Source organism: Colletotrichum jinshuiense, chromosome 9 (genome assembly GCF_051148585.1).
Source record: "Colletotrichum jinshuiense chromosome 9, complete sequence".
NCBI lineage: Eukaryota > Fungi > Ascomycota > Sordariomycetes > Glomerellales > Glomerellaceae > Colletotrichum > Colletotrichum jinshuiense.
The window spans coordinates 95,402-111,134 of NC_139316.1; the positions used below are offsets into that span (position 1 = coordinate 95,402).

General features: G+C 47.1%; 4 protein-coding genes across 4 annotated transcripts; 3 read left to right on the forward strand and 1 right to left on the reverse strand.

Moving 5' to 3' along the window:
* Positions 1 to 8,310: 8,310 nt before the first annotated feature.
* Positions 8,311 to 9,798, forward strand: EsH8_IX_000023 (M14 family metallopeptidase; the record flags this gene model as incomplete). Its single annotated transcript, XM_083266359.1, has 2 exons — positions 8,311 to 8,378; positions 8,460 to 9,798. The coding sequence occupies 2 exons, from the start codon at positions 8,311 to 8,313 to the stop codon at positions 9,796 to 9,798; spliced, it is 1,407 nt and encodes a 468-aa protein (XP_083129924.1).
* Positions 9,799 to 11,358: 1,560 nt separating this feature from the next.
* EsH8_IX_000024 (oxidase ustYa family protein) lies at positions 11,359 to 12,327 on the reverse strand (the record flags this gene model as incomplete). Its single annotated transcript, XM_083266360.1, has 1 exon — positions 11,359 to 12,327. The coding sequence occupies one exon, from the start codon at positions 12,325 to 12,327 to the stop codon at positions 11,359 to 11,361; it is 969 nt and encodes a 322-aa protein (XP_083129925.1).
* Positions 12,328 to 13,265: 938 nt separating this feature from the next.
* EsH8_IX_000025 (oxidase ustYa family protein) lies at positions 13,266 to 14,282 on the forward strand (the record flags this gene model as incomplete). The annotated part of the gene is made up of 4 exons (XM_083266361.1): positions 13,266 to 13,380; positions 13,571 to 13,696; positions 13,756 to 13,880; positions 13,935 to 14,282. The coding sequence occupies 4 exons, from the start codon at positions 13,266 to 13,268 to the stop codon at positions 14,280 to 14,282; spliced, it is 714 nt and encodes a 237-aa protein (XP_083129926.1).
* Positions 14,283 to 15,238: 956 nt separating this feature from the next.
* Positions 15,239 to 15,571, forward strand: EsH8_IX_000026 (uncharacterized protein; the record flags this gene model as incomplete). Its single annotated transcript, XM_083266362.1, has 1 exon — positions 15,239 to 15,571. The coding sequence occupies one exon, from the start codon at positions 15,239 to 15,241 to the stop codon at positions 15,569 to 15,571; it is 333 nt and encodes a 110-aa protein (XP_083129927.1).
* Between the last annotated feature and the right edge of the window lie 162 nt (positions 15,572 to 15,733).

Here is a 15,733-nt window from a genome sequence, read left to right on the forward strand (position 1 = left end):
GGCGCATAACTCAGACAAATCTCTGCCAATCAGCAACAATGTAGATATTATGATCTGTTCAATCGATTGTATTAAACTCGTCACCTAATGTAGTGATTCTGGCTTCTGGCATTGTTGTGCCATGAAGGGTCAGATAGACACAACATTTAAGGCAATGCTTGTATATGGCCAGAACCGCCCCAACTATGCGCCTCACATTTTAAGCCACTATACCAACATTAACTGACAGGGGTTCTGTGAATCATGGGGTCAAGGTAGACGGGGATCCGCCACCCATTGTCATTTGTGTGAGTAAACCACAAAGTATATTTTTGAAGAATTGTGACTAGTGTGCAAGAGAACTCCTTCTCAAACTATATACTTACTTGATGTCCTGGCACACATTGATCCACTTCATGCAAATTGACGTGCCTTTTCTCAGCTGATCACCTAGATGCTCAGTTGCTGATCAAATAGGATGCGTTGTGTCATGGTACCCCAACGGGTCGTAACAGTAACGAAGTCCCAATCCAACCCTGACTTTCCAAACGGTTCTGTGTCCTAACAAGTGAGTTTGATATTTTGGAGCTTGGAGGCAAAGTTCATGCCAGGGCACCTTTCGCCAGGTGCTAAGGTGTACGATATCCATACGTTCTGCTCGGCCACGACAATTAGCTACATATGTGTTGAGAATATTTAGCATGCGAACCTTATTCTTCGGTGCATCCCAGCGTTGAACTATGAAGTTCATGTTGTTTATGCCATTGTTGTTCTTAATGTCGTAGCGGTTTTCTGCCACCTTCGTTATGGTAAGCACGCCAAAGTCGGTCACGGTACTTTGACCAATAACGTTGGGAACGTTGTACGACTTGCAACGAAGGGGGTTGTTGCCATCGCCACGACCGACGGGATTGCAACCAGCTGCAGCCATCCCGTGGAAAAGTGGCAATGTAGCCAGCACGCCAAAAAACGACGAAATTTGCATAGCTATACCCTTGATTAGCGCTTGGTAACTTTTCTGACTGTCTCTACAAACCTGCGTTTGGTTGTGGTAAAGGTCTTCCCTATGGATTGTGCTTTGGGTAGCAATAAGTCGATATACTTCTGCTTCGTTTCCAAGATTACTACTCAACCAGATGAAGAATTTAGATCATGTTAAACGTCAAGGACAACTGGCCTTCTTATAAGTTTCTTGTGTTCCGTCAAGAGCAAGTTTTTTAGGCCTCATTCGGCAATATTGAATATCACATGATTGTCTTGGCCTGGTGAGTACTGACTTGGCCTAGTCTTTAAACTTATTTTAAATGAAGACACCTTAGTCTTGATCACCTAGACAAATCAAATACTGCGTTATATTTTGTCTAATTTATTGAGCATTAGGGAAGGTGGAAAGATAGGGGAAAACACAAAGGCCAGCCGCACTAGCATTGCGGTGACAGCGAGATGGCGGAGATGAGACCGCGCTTTCCGTACTAGGCAACATTCGTCGACATTACTCTCCTTTGAGTTTGCGGCGCCGCGTCCTGGCCGAGGTGTCCCATATTTCTGGGGACACTTGTTTAAGAGCTGTTATCCCACCGGGTGTGCCTAGATGTCGAAATTCTCCAACAACATCACTCAGTTCGTGTGAGAGATCAGCAAATCTCGCCAGACAACACTCTCTACTAGATTATTTTATACTAAAATACAGAATGGATTAGATGTAACCCCCATTATATATTTAATACAGCACAATCTGAACATAAAGGCTTCTCATCGTGTATAACCCACTTGGTTAGTACCTCCAGCCTGTAGTTAACTTTAATGTCACAACGTGTACAAAGTGGATCAGCTACTAATTTAGACTTTCTTCGATTCTAGCGTACCCGGCGGGAGCCTTGGCTAAAACTTCAACGGCTTGTAACTGGGTGTCCATTGAGTCAAGCAGCGTTGACTCTATTAAAACTGCATCCAGGTCGTGAAAACGTTGTAGTTGGAGTTTCGCGAAGATTGATTCACCCAAGGTCCTCCAGAACCTCACGGCAAATCTTGAGACGGCTACACATATGTAAAGGTCTGGCTGTGAGGTGGTCGTTTATTTCGACTCTCATCGTATGGTTCATCTGCCAGAGTAGAGGCCTATCCCCTAACACACTCTGAGTCGGCACAGAAGACCCTAAGAATGGTGTGTAGGAGTTGAGCGGGGCTGGTGAAGGTGATGGGGCACGCCAAAGTACTTCGGCTCCCACATGTCTCAAATTGGCCTGGAGGGATCGGGGCCAAAGGACACGCCCAAAACCGTCGTCAAATTGCAGTTTAATAAGTAGGTCCAAGTGGTGGGCTTTGTACACTTGGCACTGCTGGTGCCTGCTCAAGGCATCAGTGCAATCCATCCACATCCTGTTGCGAACTTAGCATACCGGCAGCCACTTCTTCGGCCTCGCCCATATGATTGTCAACACTGACTAACGCAAAGAACTGCGGCCATTCTACGTCTACATAGTTTGCTCTCTGTCTAGCACATAGCGGCTGGTTAGGACTTGGCCCAAAGGCCCTCTGAACATGGAGGCCTTGAAAGGCTCGACACTGCCTACTGGACGCGCCGAACTCTCGGAATTGCGAGGAGAATCAGCTTCGATTTCCCGCCAACGGGCTGGATCACCCCAGAAATCCCAGTTATTCCTATATTTCGCATGCTAAAATACAGGTCATATCTTTCTACGTCGACAAATACTTTGCACTTCCAATTGAGAGCACCCGTGGGATAGTTGTCAAAGAACCTGAAGCAAGCACCAGTGAGAAATGCATCACTTCAAATTCCTTGACTTTGGCGGCCAACTCCAATTCAACGAAGTATCAGACTTCGAGTGGTATATGTGAGTATTTTTTGATTTGTCTCTTGATAAACTTGATTCCACTGTTGAAAATAGAATCTCCCGCCGAAGTAAGAGGTCACTAATCGTGGTTAACAGCAAGTTCGTCGTCCATCGCGAAGCACAAATTGAAATGAATTTAATAAATTGATATATCAAATGCCTGCTATTGTACGGGCGTATCATTCATACAGCCTTCCGTGCAGGTGATCGAGGTCTCCTAATCATTCCGTTCATCGTAAGCCGTAGGATATGTTACGTCGGATTGCGATTAAGACTCCATTAGCCCACTACAACAGAGTTAATATCCCTGCATGACACAATTCCACTACTCTCTGTCCCGTTTCGTCATTTTGGATAAGAAGAGTTCTCTTTCTCAGAGAAATGGCATATCTCAATCCACCGTCCCACCCCCACCTTTGAGGGAATCCCCATTTACGGCCGATAAGCAGCCCCATTTACGATCGATAAACAACAACCCCATCTACGGCCTGCTTGAGGTATAAGTGAGTGAATCTCAACTTTCAACTTATACCATACATTATTGGTGATCTCTCCAGACAATCAGTGTATTATCTAAGGAGTGCCTAAACACTATTGTGCAACTTCTTCCCGCAACCAGTACATTGCCCAGAGAACAATAATCGACAAACAAGTTCCCACTAACATCTCCTAGTGTCCACCGAAATCGAGGCAATAACTAAGGTTCTGCATGCCTACGGCGCAGCTCTCAAAAGTCGCAACGTTGAAGAAGCGGTAGCCCTCTACACCTTGGACGGCGTAATCATGCCGCCGCACTTCACAGCCGCCACAGGCACAAGCGCCCTACGCGAGTCCTATACGCGCATTTTCGATACAATCCAACTCATCATTGAATTTGATATCGCCGAGGTAGTCGTCATGTCTTCGGAGTGGGCTTTTGCAAGGACAACAGCGGAGGGTACCAAAACAATGTTGGCAACTCAGGAGACGGAGCCACACGCGAATCAAGAGCTGTTTATTATGAAGAAGGAGGATGGGAGCTGGAAGATTGCGAGGTATGCTTTTTCAACCATGAAGCCTTTGGTACAGAATGGTGTTCGGAGGAGCTAAGAAATGCCATTAAACAAACCAAATTAATAACCACGGATTTCTGAACCATCAAAAGCAATTAGATGGGGTCAATATCTCCAATTTGGCCTCAGGAACAATATACACGAGTTCAATGTCCAGTCAACCAAGCAAGATTGCATCATTTATTTCGATCTCTATTTCAATTTCGTCCGAAACAACCTTTTTGTCACTTTGAATCGTCTTTCCGCTTCGTCCAGCTCTATTATTTCCTGCATCTCTAACATAAGCTCTCCTGCCTCGAGCAATCGCACAACTGTTGTACCCTCATCGATATCCATTGGCTTTTCTCTCGCTTCTACTACTAGCTTACATGACTTATGTTATATGCTATAACCCTTTTCAGTTAGCATTTAATCAACTTGAACCTACCCAAACAGAAAGCTGATAAAATGGATACAGAGACGACTAACCTTTTCTTCGGCAAACAACCAACCCCGGAATCACACGACCGATTAAGGAGAGTTCATTTTGCCGTTAAAGGATGACAATAGCATCGGGTCCCTATTGGCCAGACGCATGCACTCACTACTTGACTTCCACTATCTATAACACCCTATATCTAATGCCATAATCGTGAGCCTGGTACTTCAATTGAAGATTCTCGAGATTTTTTCCAATAAGTGCTAGAAGATAACCGCTTGTAATCTCGACAAGTTTCATGAATAGACTGGAGCAGGGTTCAATATTAGATCAAGTAAAATGGACCTGTAGCGGGAAGAGAAGGGTTATGATGATGAAGGCAACGGTAATTACGACACAAGGAGCCTTTTCATTCCCTTTGTTATGCACATCGCCCTGTGTCTCTCACACGAAAGGCTGAAGGGCAAGACAGGCGATACAGATACGAAACCCATGTATTTTTGAGTGGTGGCTGAGGTGATTGACGAATGCGGTTTGTGGTGAGGCCTAAACATTGAGTTGTGCCAGACACATGTAATGGAGAGGGTCTTCAAAGACACCAACTAATTACATTTCGACACCCAATAGCGATTACTTCTTCATACGTAACTGAAAGACAATATTAACCATCGAGCACACACAGCCTTTATATCAGTAGAAGTCAGACCCCATGACCATGATTTCTTAATCTGCCCATCAGGCGGGACCTCTCTTCTCAGCGGATTACATCCATCTCATCCCTCGGCCGCCGCCCATGAGAAGATGTCTTTCTTCACCTTACCACTTCGTAAATTTCATTCCTGCGAAAGCCAATGACAATTTCCAATCTATTATCTTCACACATGGTAAGTTATCATTCTAGGTAAGGTCTTAACCTTGTATGTGCTAAGGATGCTTCCGACTCACGCCTTCGACACAGTCGCATACTCGACACTGATTGTTTCCCGCTCTTTTCTCTTCCCAGGTCCGTCCTGAACATTAAACAAATAGTTTACTCTCATCATGGTGTCGAAAGTTGGGACGGAATAGTGCTACACAGCGTATACAGCACCTGCCTCGTCTCTTCTCCATACTGTCGTAGTGTTCTTTGCGCTACCTGCCAGGGGTTCTTTTTTATCCTGTTTTTCTTGAAAGAAGCAGGGATAATATCAGGTCTGATGGCGTTGCAACTGCCGAAAGGGACTAATTGTGCGTTAGGAATGAATTCTTGGACGGCTTTGCCAGCCAACTTCGGCTTGGCTGATTGATTATATGTGCTTGTCCCATGTAGAAATAAATACGTCTGTAAAACTTTGCATGTGACATCTATGTTTGTAAAGCTCTTGGTGTAACAGACTCACCTCTTATAGGCTTTGCTCCAAGTAGGCCACCTGTCCTATCTGCTCCTCCTCTCGATAAGGCTACTGTTGCTGGGTGCCAAGGAACCCCAAGAGCACTTTGGGGCTGACTCTTTTTGCATTTCATTTTTCATTCCAGGATGTTGCCAGCACAGAAACCGAGGTCATGTCGAATCTGAAGGCGAAGGAGTGTAAGAGAGGCCGGCCAAGGTAGTAGGCAATCTTTGTGTCGGCGAAAGGTGATATTGAACACGACACTCGATGCGAAAATTGGATAAGCAAGAACAAACGAAGAGAAGATTAAAATAGCGTATGGTGATTGTGCGGTTCGATAAAGTGCAGTGTTGCTGAGGAGAGCTTTTGACCGAGAGACGGTGCAGAAGCTGGTAGAGGGTGGTGCTTCCGTCTCGAGTACGTACCTGAATGTGGAACAGTCACCTCGAGCCCATCCGCCCGAACTGCCTACTCAGTCTCACCCATTAGGAATGCACTGGTCACAGTTATTACAAAGAGGGGGTTCCTTCCGCTGCGTCTCGTTGTATATCCCGTAAGAGAAGGCGCGCATCAGTGCCCATCACATTTACAAGATATACAAGCCGTGCATGCAGATAGGGCTGCGTAGTTGTCAAGTGGTCTAAATTAGGTTTTACGTGACCTGGTGTTCACCCGAGCCACAAGGGCCGGGACTATCGTTTCGGGCCGCGGGGCACCGCCAGGTGAACTAGCTTGTGGAGATGGCATAATTAGAGTGCTGGAATGACCGCGCGTCTGATTCAGTACATGGACGAAGTCCAGTGCTGGGCCACATCTGGCCTTGCCCAAGCAAACACGGCAGCTCGGAGATAGTCTTGAAATCGTCAGCTTTCGGCCCAAAATAATATGAAGGACACCGAAGCAAGAACTTGGCAACAGCAGTGCGGCTGTACCAAGGCAACACTAATGCACTAAATGGTGATGAACAACCCAAAGCGCTGATTACAAAGGCTCCTTTGGTATTCGGACTTACGCCAAGATTAATGGCCAAAGGGTCGAGATCGGTCATGAGCAGATACTGAGTTGGTGGCATGTTGGGAAGTGCAGGAACTGCCAAAAACATCTCGCGGCGAATGCATATGTGCCCATCACGGAGCCTCTTTAGAAGGTTACTGGGCTGAAAGGTGAGAAGAATCTTGGAAAGTTGCTGGAGCGTGAAATTCAAGGACGGAAGGGAAGCGGGCTAAAGGGTGGTACCCCTCACAAGGCGCGTTGTGTAATTCACGCTCTTCGATTAGGAAGGTTTACTAATTTCAGGACTGCTCTAATGCTGCTTTGGAATAGGGAAAGTTATCTTCGTGAATGGAACTTTTTGCATGCAGCTGTTTCCATTTGAAGCATTGGCTATGCCAACCGTCTTTTTGTATCCCCCCACGACACTCACAAGCCTCTCGACTAGAATTGCGAACTGAAAGTCGAAATTTATATAGAACGACAAAATCAATTGCTTTATCAATAGCAGCTTGCAGACTCATATGCTGCGTTCGTTTGCTTGGGCAACAAGGTCAAAGTTCCCACGGCGTAGTAGCTTGAGATGATCAATTAAGCGTGCGTTTGTGTTGTCGAAAGCCGCGGCGGTGCATTTCTCTGTGGAACTCAGCTACCTCGTACAAGAAACCTCTGGCACATGCTGCGAAACCATTCTCGGCAGTTTACCTCGGGTGCCCACATGCATGTTTGTAGTAAATGTAACACCCTCGCCATTCCCTGTAAGAAGCCATATTCCACGGGAGCCACTACTTTCGCGGAGAATACACCAAAGAAGAAGGCTTTAAGAATTACACCATTTTTGGTGATACGTATGGTATGTGTCAAAGTGTGGGTAGTCGTCATACCAGCCGGGAGCGAGAACACAAGCAGGAGGTGCACAACGGTTAGTTACTTCGGAGTGCTATGGGGAAGGAAGGTGGTATTGTAATCCACACCAGTTACCCGAGCGGGTGACCAAAGCCGCGCTTCTTGAATCATGCGAAAGGCACCCCGGATTACCGAAAAAAACGGGGCTTACTGCCGACAGAGTACTTGAAGGAGTCGGTTGATGGAATATGAACCATAGAAAGTACTTTGCTCTGTGCAGCAGAACAATCTGTACCTCTTTATCCTACTTTGGGAGCGCGGCGTTTTTTGTCACCCGCCTGTCGACCTACCTACCATTATCAGAACTGCACTAGCCTCTTTAGGGCAGGTAGGATGCTAAAGCCCCCACCATGATCAGCGGCTAAATTGCTTGTTAATTGGTGACGATAACAACTAATCTGAACTTGGCAGGAACCTGAGTAGCCAATTGCCGGGACGAGCTCTTGCAACACTATAGTTGTCGAATTACGTGTTAAGCTTAGAGGGGACAATTGCGTGTGTATCCTGCAACTATCCAGGCCTATTCAGGGATCTGTGCCGTGCCCCATGGCCAATCGTGCGCCGGGAAGTGGGCACGGAAAATACCACATTCCATCGGCCACCCCCCTGCATTCACGCAATAACAAGCTTCTGTGGATATTGTAGGAACACTATGAAAGTAGGTCGCGTCCCTTGCATTTTTGCCTTCATGGTGACGGGCTGTTCTCTCTCGAATCTTCGCTGCCGTAATCATTGCCACCATGAAGTACTGCCTCATTGCGTCTCTGATTCTTCAGAGCACGGTCGTGCTCGCAGAGCTCCTGCCTGTGTATCTCAAAGGACCGACGCCTTTGCACTTCAGGAAAGCCCTCATTGGCAGTTTGTTCAAACGTTAACTAACAATATGCAGGGATATTGTTCGCAATGACACTTACGACTTCGGTTGCAGGGCTGTAGCCAAGCCCAGCGAAGATGGCAGCCACTACAAGCTGCACGCGTGGCTCACCGAGGAGCAGATCTCGTACCTCTCCAAGGAGTACGAGCTGGTCCCGGAGGTCTCAATCCACAGGAGGACACTGGACAAGAGGGCCAATGCTCCTATCGGAACCGGCGATCGCTTCAGTGCGGGAACCGTCTCACCTGTCGGTCTCGGAACCCAAGCTTCGGGCACGACCATCGCCAGCATCATGAACGTTGCCGAGATCAAGTCGGCTGCTGACGCCCTCGTCAAAAACTATGGCATTGGCTCGCTCACTTTGCCTTACAAGACTTTCAACGGTGCTACTCAATACGCCTACTTCGCCGGCGCCGGAACCGACAAGTCAAAGTACCATTTGTACTTCAGTGCCGCGGTGCACGCTCGTGAGCGCGGTGGTCCCGACAACATCATCTACTGGGTCTCTGACTTGCTCGCCGCGAACAAGTCCGGAAGTGGCCTCACCTACGGCAAGAAGACCTACACCAATGCCCAAGTAAAGAGCGTCCTTGCTGCCGGTATTGTTTTCTTCCCTCTCGTGAACACTGATGGTGTCACCTATGATCAATCTTCCGGATCTCTCTGGCGCAAGAACCGGAACACCAAGTCTGGCTCCAGCGGAAGCTCAATCGGTGTCGACATCAACCGCAACTTTGACTTCCTCTGGAACTTCAAGAAGTACTTCGATTCCTCCGAGGCGCCTGCTTCCACCTCGCCCAGTTCTGAGGTCTTCTACGGCACTGCTGCTGCCTCAGAGTCAGAGACCAAGAACCTTGTTTCCGTCTACGACTCTTTCCCCAAGATCAGGTGGTTCATGGATATCCACTCTGCCGTGGGCGATCTTCTCTACAGCTGGGGTGACGACGACGACCAAACGACTACGTCCACCATGAACTTCCTCAACTCTGCCTACGACGGCAAGCGTGGTCCTGTCGGCGACTCGGCGTACAAGGAGTACATTCCGGCTACCGACCTCGCCAACATCAGGACCGTCTCTACTGCCACTGTCAACGCTATGAAGGCTGTTGGTGGCCGTTCATACACGTCTATTCAGGCCGTTGGCTTGTACCCTACGTCCGGCGCCAGCGACGACTATGCCTTCTCCCGATTTTGGGCCAACTCTGGTGTTAACAAAGTCTATGGATACACCTTGGAGTTTGGTCCCTCTGGCAACTTCTACCCGACCTCGGCCGAGTTTAACACCAACATCCTGGACACAAACGCGGGATTTATGGACTGGGCGTTGGCGGCGATTCAAGTCGGTCTCGAGTAAATACACGACTTCAATGGCTTGTCTCTAATAAGTATATATCACGACCACACCGAGGTGGTGTGGTGCTTTGTGGCGTGCGATCGCTTGACTGCGGAACGCTTCTAAACATATTCCGCTGCGTGCTGCGCAATCTTCTTACAAAACAACCAACCACTTTTGCATATAACAACCTCGCTCGTACACTCTCAGCTTGTCAATTACTAGGGGGAGAGGTTTTGTATAAAGATGGCACAATTCAGAAGTAAATGTTAGGAAATATACTTTTGTAAATATTACGACTCAGCATAATATACGTTAACATAGCCAACTAAACGCAGCGCCAATAGGCTAACATGGTTGCACGTGTTTCTGTTTCCATGAGCGCAGCCGGCAATTTTTGTAGGCATTTAAACTAACTACCCTTGACTTATTCCACTATTACCTAGTGCAACGGTGGCTGGCAGTGACCAGTCGGGTAAATGGGTCAAGATCCGTCAGTGCAGTGAGGCATGCCTACGCTGCCGCCAAGAGTGCTTATACGGGGCCACAGGGCTGCGGTCTGCGCCCTATGCAAATTGCCCAGCTGTGCTGTAACACTACAAAGACATCAAAATCTATAATTAGGTCTAAGATCTCTAGGTTTTGACTATAGGTTACCACGGCAGCCCAACATCATTCATAGGCAACTTCCAAACCGATTATAGACTTGGTGCGAAGGCTCCTTGTGATCTGTTGCCGGTACTGAAGAGCTCAGTCTTACAGCTACCAGTTTCTGTGTTGTCAATTTGGACACCATTTGTTTGTGCTCGTGAGCAGTCGCGGACGTACTAGTTGTGGAAAGTGAAACTCATCTGAGAAACATAGGACTCATTATTATTAAGAGATATCCCAAAGGGCCGAGTTGCACAACCTGGGGCGGGTTGTTCGTATAGTAGTCATCGGAGTCGGGGCCCAAGTTTGGGCCCTGATGTGTCCAGGCACCGTCATGGTTTCTTTCGAGGTTTTTAAAATCACGGGCTTCCCAAGTTTGATGAAAAGCCTCGGTATACCGGTATGTCACTCCATTTTTTTAAAAAATTATAAAACAACCTTTCAGGCTGCTGGGTTTCTGCCGGTGCTGACTATTTTGAAGTACAAATTCTGGGGTATGATTGTGGAAGCAAGCATTGGAGACGGTATCGAATAGCACCTATCTCATTGTCAGCCCGTTTCCAACGGAGACCTGGTGATGGCCGGTAGCTTTAAAATTGGCCTGTGAGGCACCTTCGAGACACAATGAGTCTTCCCAACAGATCTTGAATACTGTCAGCGAGGTCATTGGCCACTTTATCGATCCATGCAGAGAGGGCAACAGTAATTGCTCCTTGATTAATTATGGTACTTCTCCCACTCTTGTAAACGAACTTGAGAGTCTCCAGCGTGGGTTCCACAGAACCCGAAGGAGGGTCGACAGTATATTTCACATTGCCCGATGTATCGATGGAGTTCTATGTAACGTTGAATCTGCCTGCGCCAATATTGATCTTTTAAACGAATATCCCGGCTTATTCGACGGTGAATACAAATCGTTACCATCTTGTCTCAGGCATACCCATCACCCGGAACAATGTCCATACCAGGAGTGTATCTCAGCTGCTGCCACTTCCCTGAGAGATCCTTCACACTTTTCTCCCGCACCCAGTCCAATATGGCGTCAAAGTCCCTACACTTCTTCACCAAGTCAAAATCAGGCATTGGCCTTGTCTTTGGATCGGAAATGTGCTCGTTATGAACCCAGTTGTGGGAGACTACGCCCACGTCAGCCGCGCACATGATATTTTGCAGCAACATATGTATGCAGTGACTTTTGTGAACCCGATGAAGCTCATCAGGCGGATATTTGTAGTAGTGGTCGTAGTAAACCTCTTTCCGTAATTCATCCAGGCAATGGATCTGGTGGAACACGTCTATCTGAGCAATGTATGCGTCCTGTCCTTCGCCCCACGATGGTGGCGCCTTGATGCATTTCGCTGGGTCTTTGCCCGACTTCTCCAGTGCTGACGAGGAGACAGTGACAACTTCTAGACCTTCTGTTGAAATATAGTCCCAGGCCCTATCGACCTCTTCTGATGGAGGCTGCCGCCATATGGACGAGTTGTCGCGGAGTTTTCCGTTGAAGGTCTTCAAAGTCGGGTTGAAGTCAAGAGCGTCAAGAATGGGTGCTTCCAAGTCAGTTTGAAGCTTGAAAATAGGAGATATGGTAGGTGCCTTACAAAATGCTGAGTTGATCTTCAAATCGGCGTTGAGGTCTGGCCTCCGGTAGTCGCCGCTACTGCCACTCTTCTCACAATGCCAAAGCTTTTGAGCCCGGTACAAACTTACGGCTGAAAACACCGAGAGAAGAATATTGATGCCAATCAGAAGAATCGGAATCAACCTGATTTTCCCAGAGCCATGCCAAGTTATACCACTGTCTGGCACCGTATCCCTCGGTTTCTCCTCACCTTCAGACGCTACATCATCATCGGACAAGTTTGGTATCGAAGTATATCGCAAGATAGGAGGGCGCATGATGATTTCGTAATAGGAGATTTTTCAAGAAGATGAATTAAAAGTATTGGAATGAGGATAGGAAGAAATAGTCACTTGATGTTACCTGGGCGATTTATCTTGGTATCAACGTGATTCACCCGCCCACATGGTCGAATGGTACGTCGTCGGCGTCAGGCCGCAGTCTGCCACTAATATTCGTACAAGTTTGGCCCCCAAAGAGTATTATGATCATTGGTTCGATCTCAAGCATTGACATTGATGGATTTTAACCCCTACCAACGGTAGACGAAACTGGATGCTGCACTTCTGACCCAGAGGCACAACTCGACTGCATGCGGGTATGCATGCAAGTGTATGCCTGTTGATATGCTTAAGACAACCCAACTCTGTCATGGTTGCTGACTGCATCACGTATATACATTCAGCATGCATTCAATATGCATTCCTTCACAAAAAGTCGCAAACATTCGATAGCGTGGTTCGGTTTTATTCCCGGTCTCGTTTCTGGGGGCCAACAGGGAACTTTTGTATTTACTGTGTTGTAAAGAACCACTCAGGTGAACATTCGACAATTTGGTTCGGTATTATTCCCGGTCTTGTTTCTGGGGGGCTGACGCGGAACTTTTGTATCGTATTGCGAAATCATAAAATACTGAGGGGGATGGCAATGCGGGCGTATCAGAGCAATTTCGAACATGGCTTACTTTTTGTGGGGATTAGTTATTCTTAGGAAATCTTGTACGTTGCAATCATGGGCCCAGTAAAGGAATCAGATTGCCCAAAACAAACAATCACCCTCCCAAGCTTACTTACTCCGACCCCGATTATCACTCCCTCCTCAGGCCACCTCACGAATTAATTTCTACTTGCAATTTCTCAACTTCCTTACTCTAGCCCAATAACCAAACCACAACCGACTCACCAAGGAGCAAAATTCCGAAAGCCTACCTTGAACGATGGTCTCCGAAGAATTATCATACCAGACGGATCCTCTCATGTCTGACGACAAGGACTTGGAGAGCATCATTAGCAACAAGATACGGGAATATCATTATCCTTATGGGCGATTTCGTAGGATATTAAGTCTTGTCTCTTGGAAAGTCGTCCTTCCATGGCTGTTATTTTGGTCCCTTGCCCTTTGGGTGCTGCTTCAGTATCAACGGCGTGGACCAGACAACCCCATTTTCCCCCAACTACTTTACAGTGAGTGTTATAAGAATACCTTGAATACATCTTTCATGAGATCACTAACCGTAAATAGGCCCTGCTCAAGATGCTTTGGAGTATGAAGTCCGTAAGTTCCAACTGGGTCTTGATGGAGACATTACCGACTACCAAGGCCCCCCTTCTCCTGAGCTCGACAAGAGGTGGTCAGATCTTTATAACAGTAAGTTCTACAGCCCTGCTTAAAACTCGGGCGCCATATCTCACGTATGTTCGTTCTAGTGGGGATCAGCCGGATCCCTTTGTCTATGGCTGCTAAGCTGCCCAACAAAACTGTACTATTTCCACATGACGATCAAAAGCGGTACTTGATCGAACTCGATGTCTTTCACCAGCTTCACTGTTTGGTATGGACCCATTTGTAACTTTACCCATTCAAAGCTAAAGGTTTTTATCTGCAGAACATGATCAGACAGGCCCTTCATCCTGAGTACTACAAGCCTCACCACCCTGGTCCAAACCCCGGAGATGAGGACGAGATTCTGGGGAACGACCACATTGACCACTGCGTTGATGCTATACGACAATCTCTCACCTGTAATGCTGATATCAGCGTGTTAACATGGGGCTGGAGCAAGGAGAAGAAGAAAAATTTGGAGATGGGCACCATTGTGCATACTTGCAGGAGATTTGACAAGATTCAGGAGTGGGCAAGGGAACATGCTGTTTATCACATCATGGATGCTGGTCATAGAGAAATGAATGATCCTCTTGACCCAGAAACCTGGATTGACGGGTTTACTGGGTGAAACTTTTGATAAAGTAGCTGAAATGAAAGGGGGAGTAAATCTGATAGAATAATTCCGATTTCCTTTTTTTCATCTTTTTTTTTTTTAGCATTGTAAATCATACTGTAATTCAATGACATGGACGAATGTGCATACCCTTCCATTGTTTTCCGAACGTAATGAGATGTAGTTAAAATTTATTGCGAAGCGGTTTCAAAATTAGCAGATTCTTTTCAAGATTGTGGTCGTTGAGCCTTGGAGTTACATGGATGGTTTCAATACCACCGTGAACCAGAAAATAGTCCAGTTGATCATCTTGCGGGTCGTATTTCCCTTCTCCATCAGTTCATCGGCCCAACGCCAGACCGAATTGGGCATCGGTACATAATTCTCACATGGGCTGCTGTCGTCCCAAATGATATTGTGGCACAGGACGCCTTCCCTGTCCGAAACAGAGACATGCATCCATATGTATCCCCCGATAATAGGAACTTTTGTTCTTGGACCGTACATACGCCATGAATCCTACCAGCACGACAAGAGGAATTTGATTGACTCCATCTCAGCTTCCAATTCCATGATCTGTCAGATGATGGCTATGCAGTCATACTGCTACCCACTTTTGCAAGCCTGTGCCGCTGGCAACACGAAAAACACGAAGAACACGAATAGTTCGAGTGCCTCGATTCTGTGGATACGCTGTTTGAATGGTTATTCCTTCCTCGAAACAAATTGACCAATGAACATGAATGGAATCTTTTTGAGCCTAACATCTAGCGGTATCTTCACTTGGATCAAGTAAATAATTTAATTGGCATGAAACTCCAAGGACTACTCCTCGCGGGTATAAAGAGTCTTGTCGGTTCTAGAGTGTTCCGAAAAGCTCATTATCAGCAAACATATCTATCAACAACTTCTTTTTAAGGCTATTGACGTTTCCAAGACACCATATACCTTGACCTTCAAAATCTGTCACAATGCGCTTCCAAATCTATACCATTTTTACGACCCTCCTCGCCGCCGGCGTTTCTGCTGTTCCCGTCGCCTCACAAGACATTACGACCAACAATGCTCGCGACATCGTTGCTCCCGATGCCTACTCCCTCCGCAATGGTTGGGTCGCTCGCGTAGACCAACGTGACACCGAAGATGTCGCTCCCGACGCCTACTCTCTTCGCAATGGTTGGGTCGCTCGCGTGGACCAACGTGACAACGAAGATGTTGCTCCCGACGCCTACTCTCTTCGCAATGGTTGGGTCGCTCGCGTGGACCAACGTGACGCTCCGGCTGGCCTCACCGAACGTGAATAAGGAGGCCAACCCCCAAAGTGTCGTCGACTAGTGCTACTCAGCCATTCCACCTGGAGTGCTGATGTCGGCGGCCAGTAGTACTCAGCCGCATATTTCATTGGTCAGTATTTAATCTGAGAATATAATCATTGCAATGGCCCTCATAGCCCTCGGAAAGTGCTC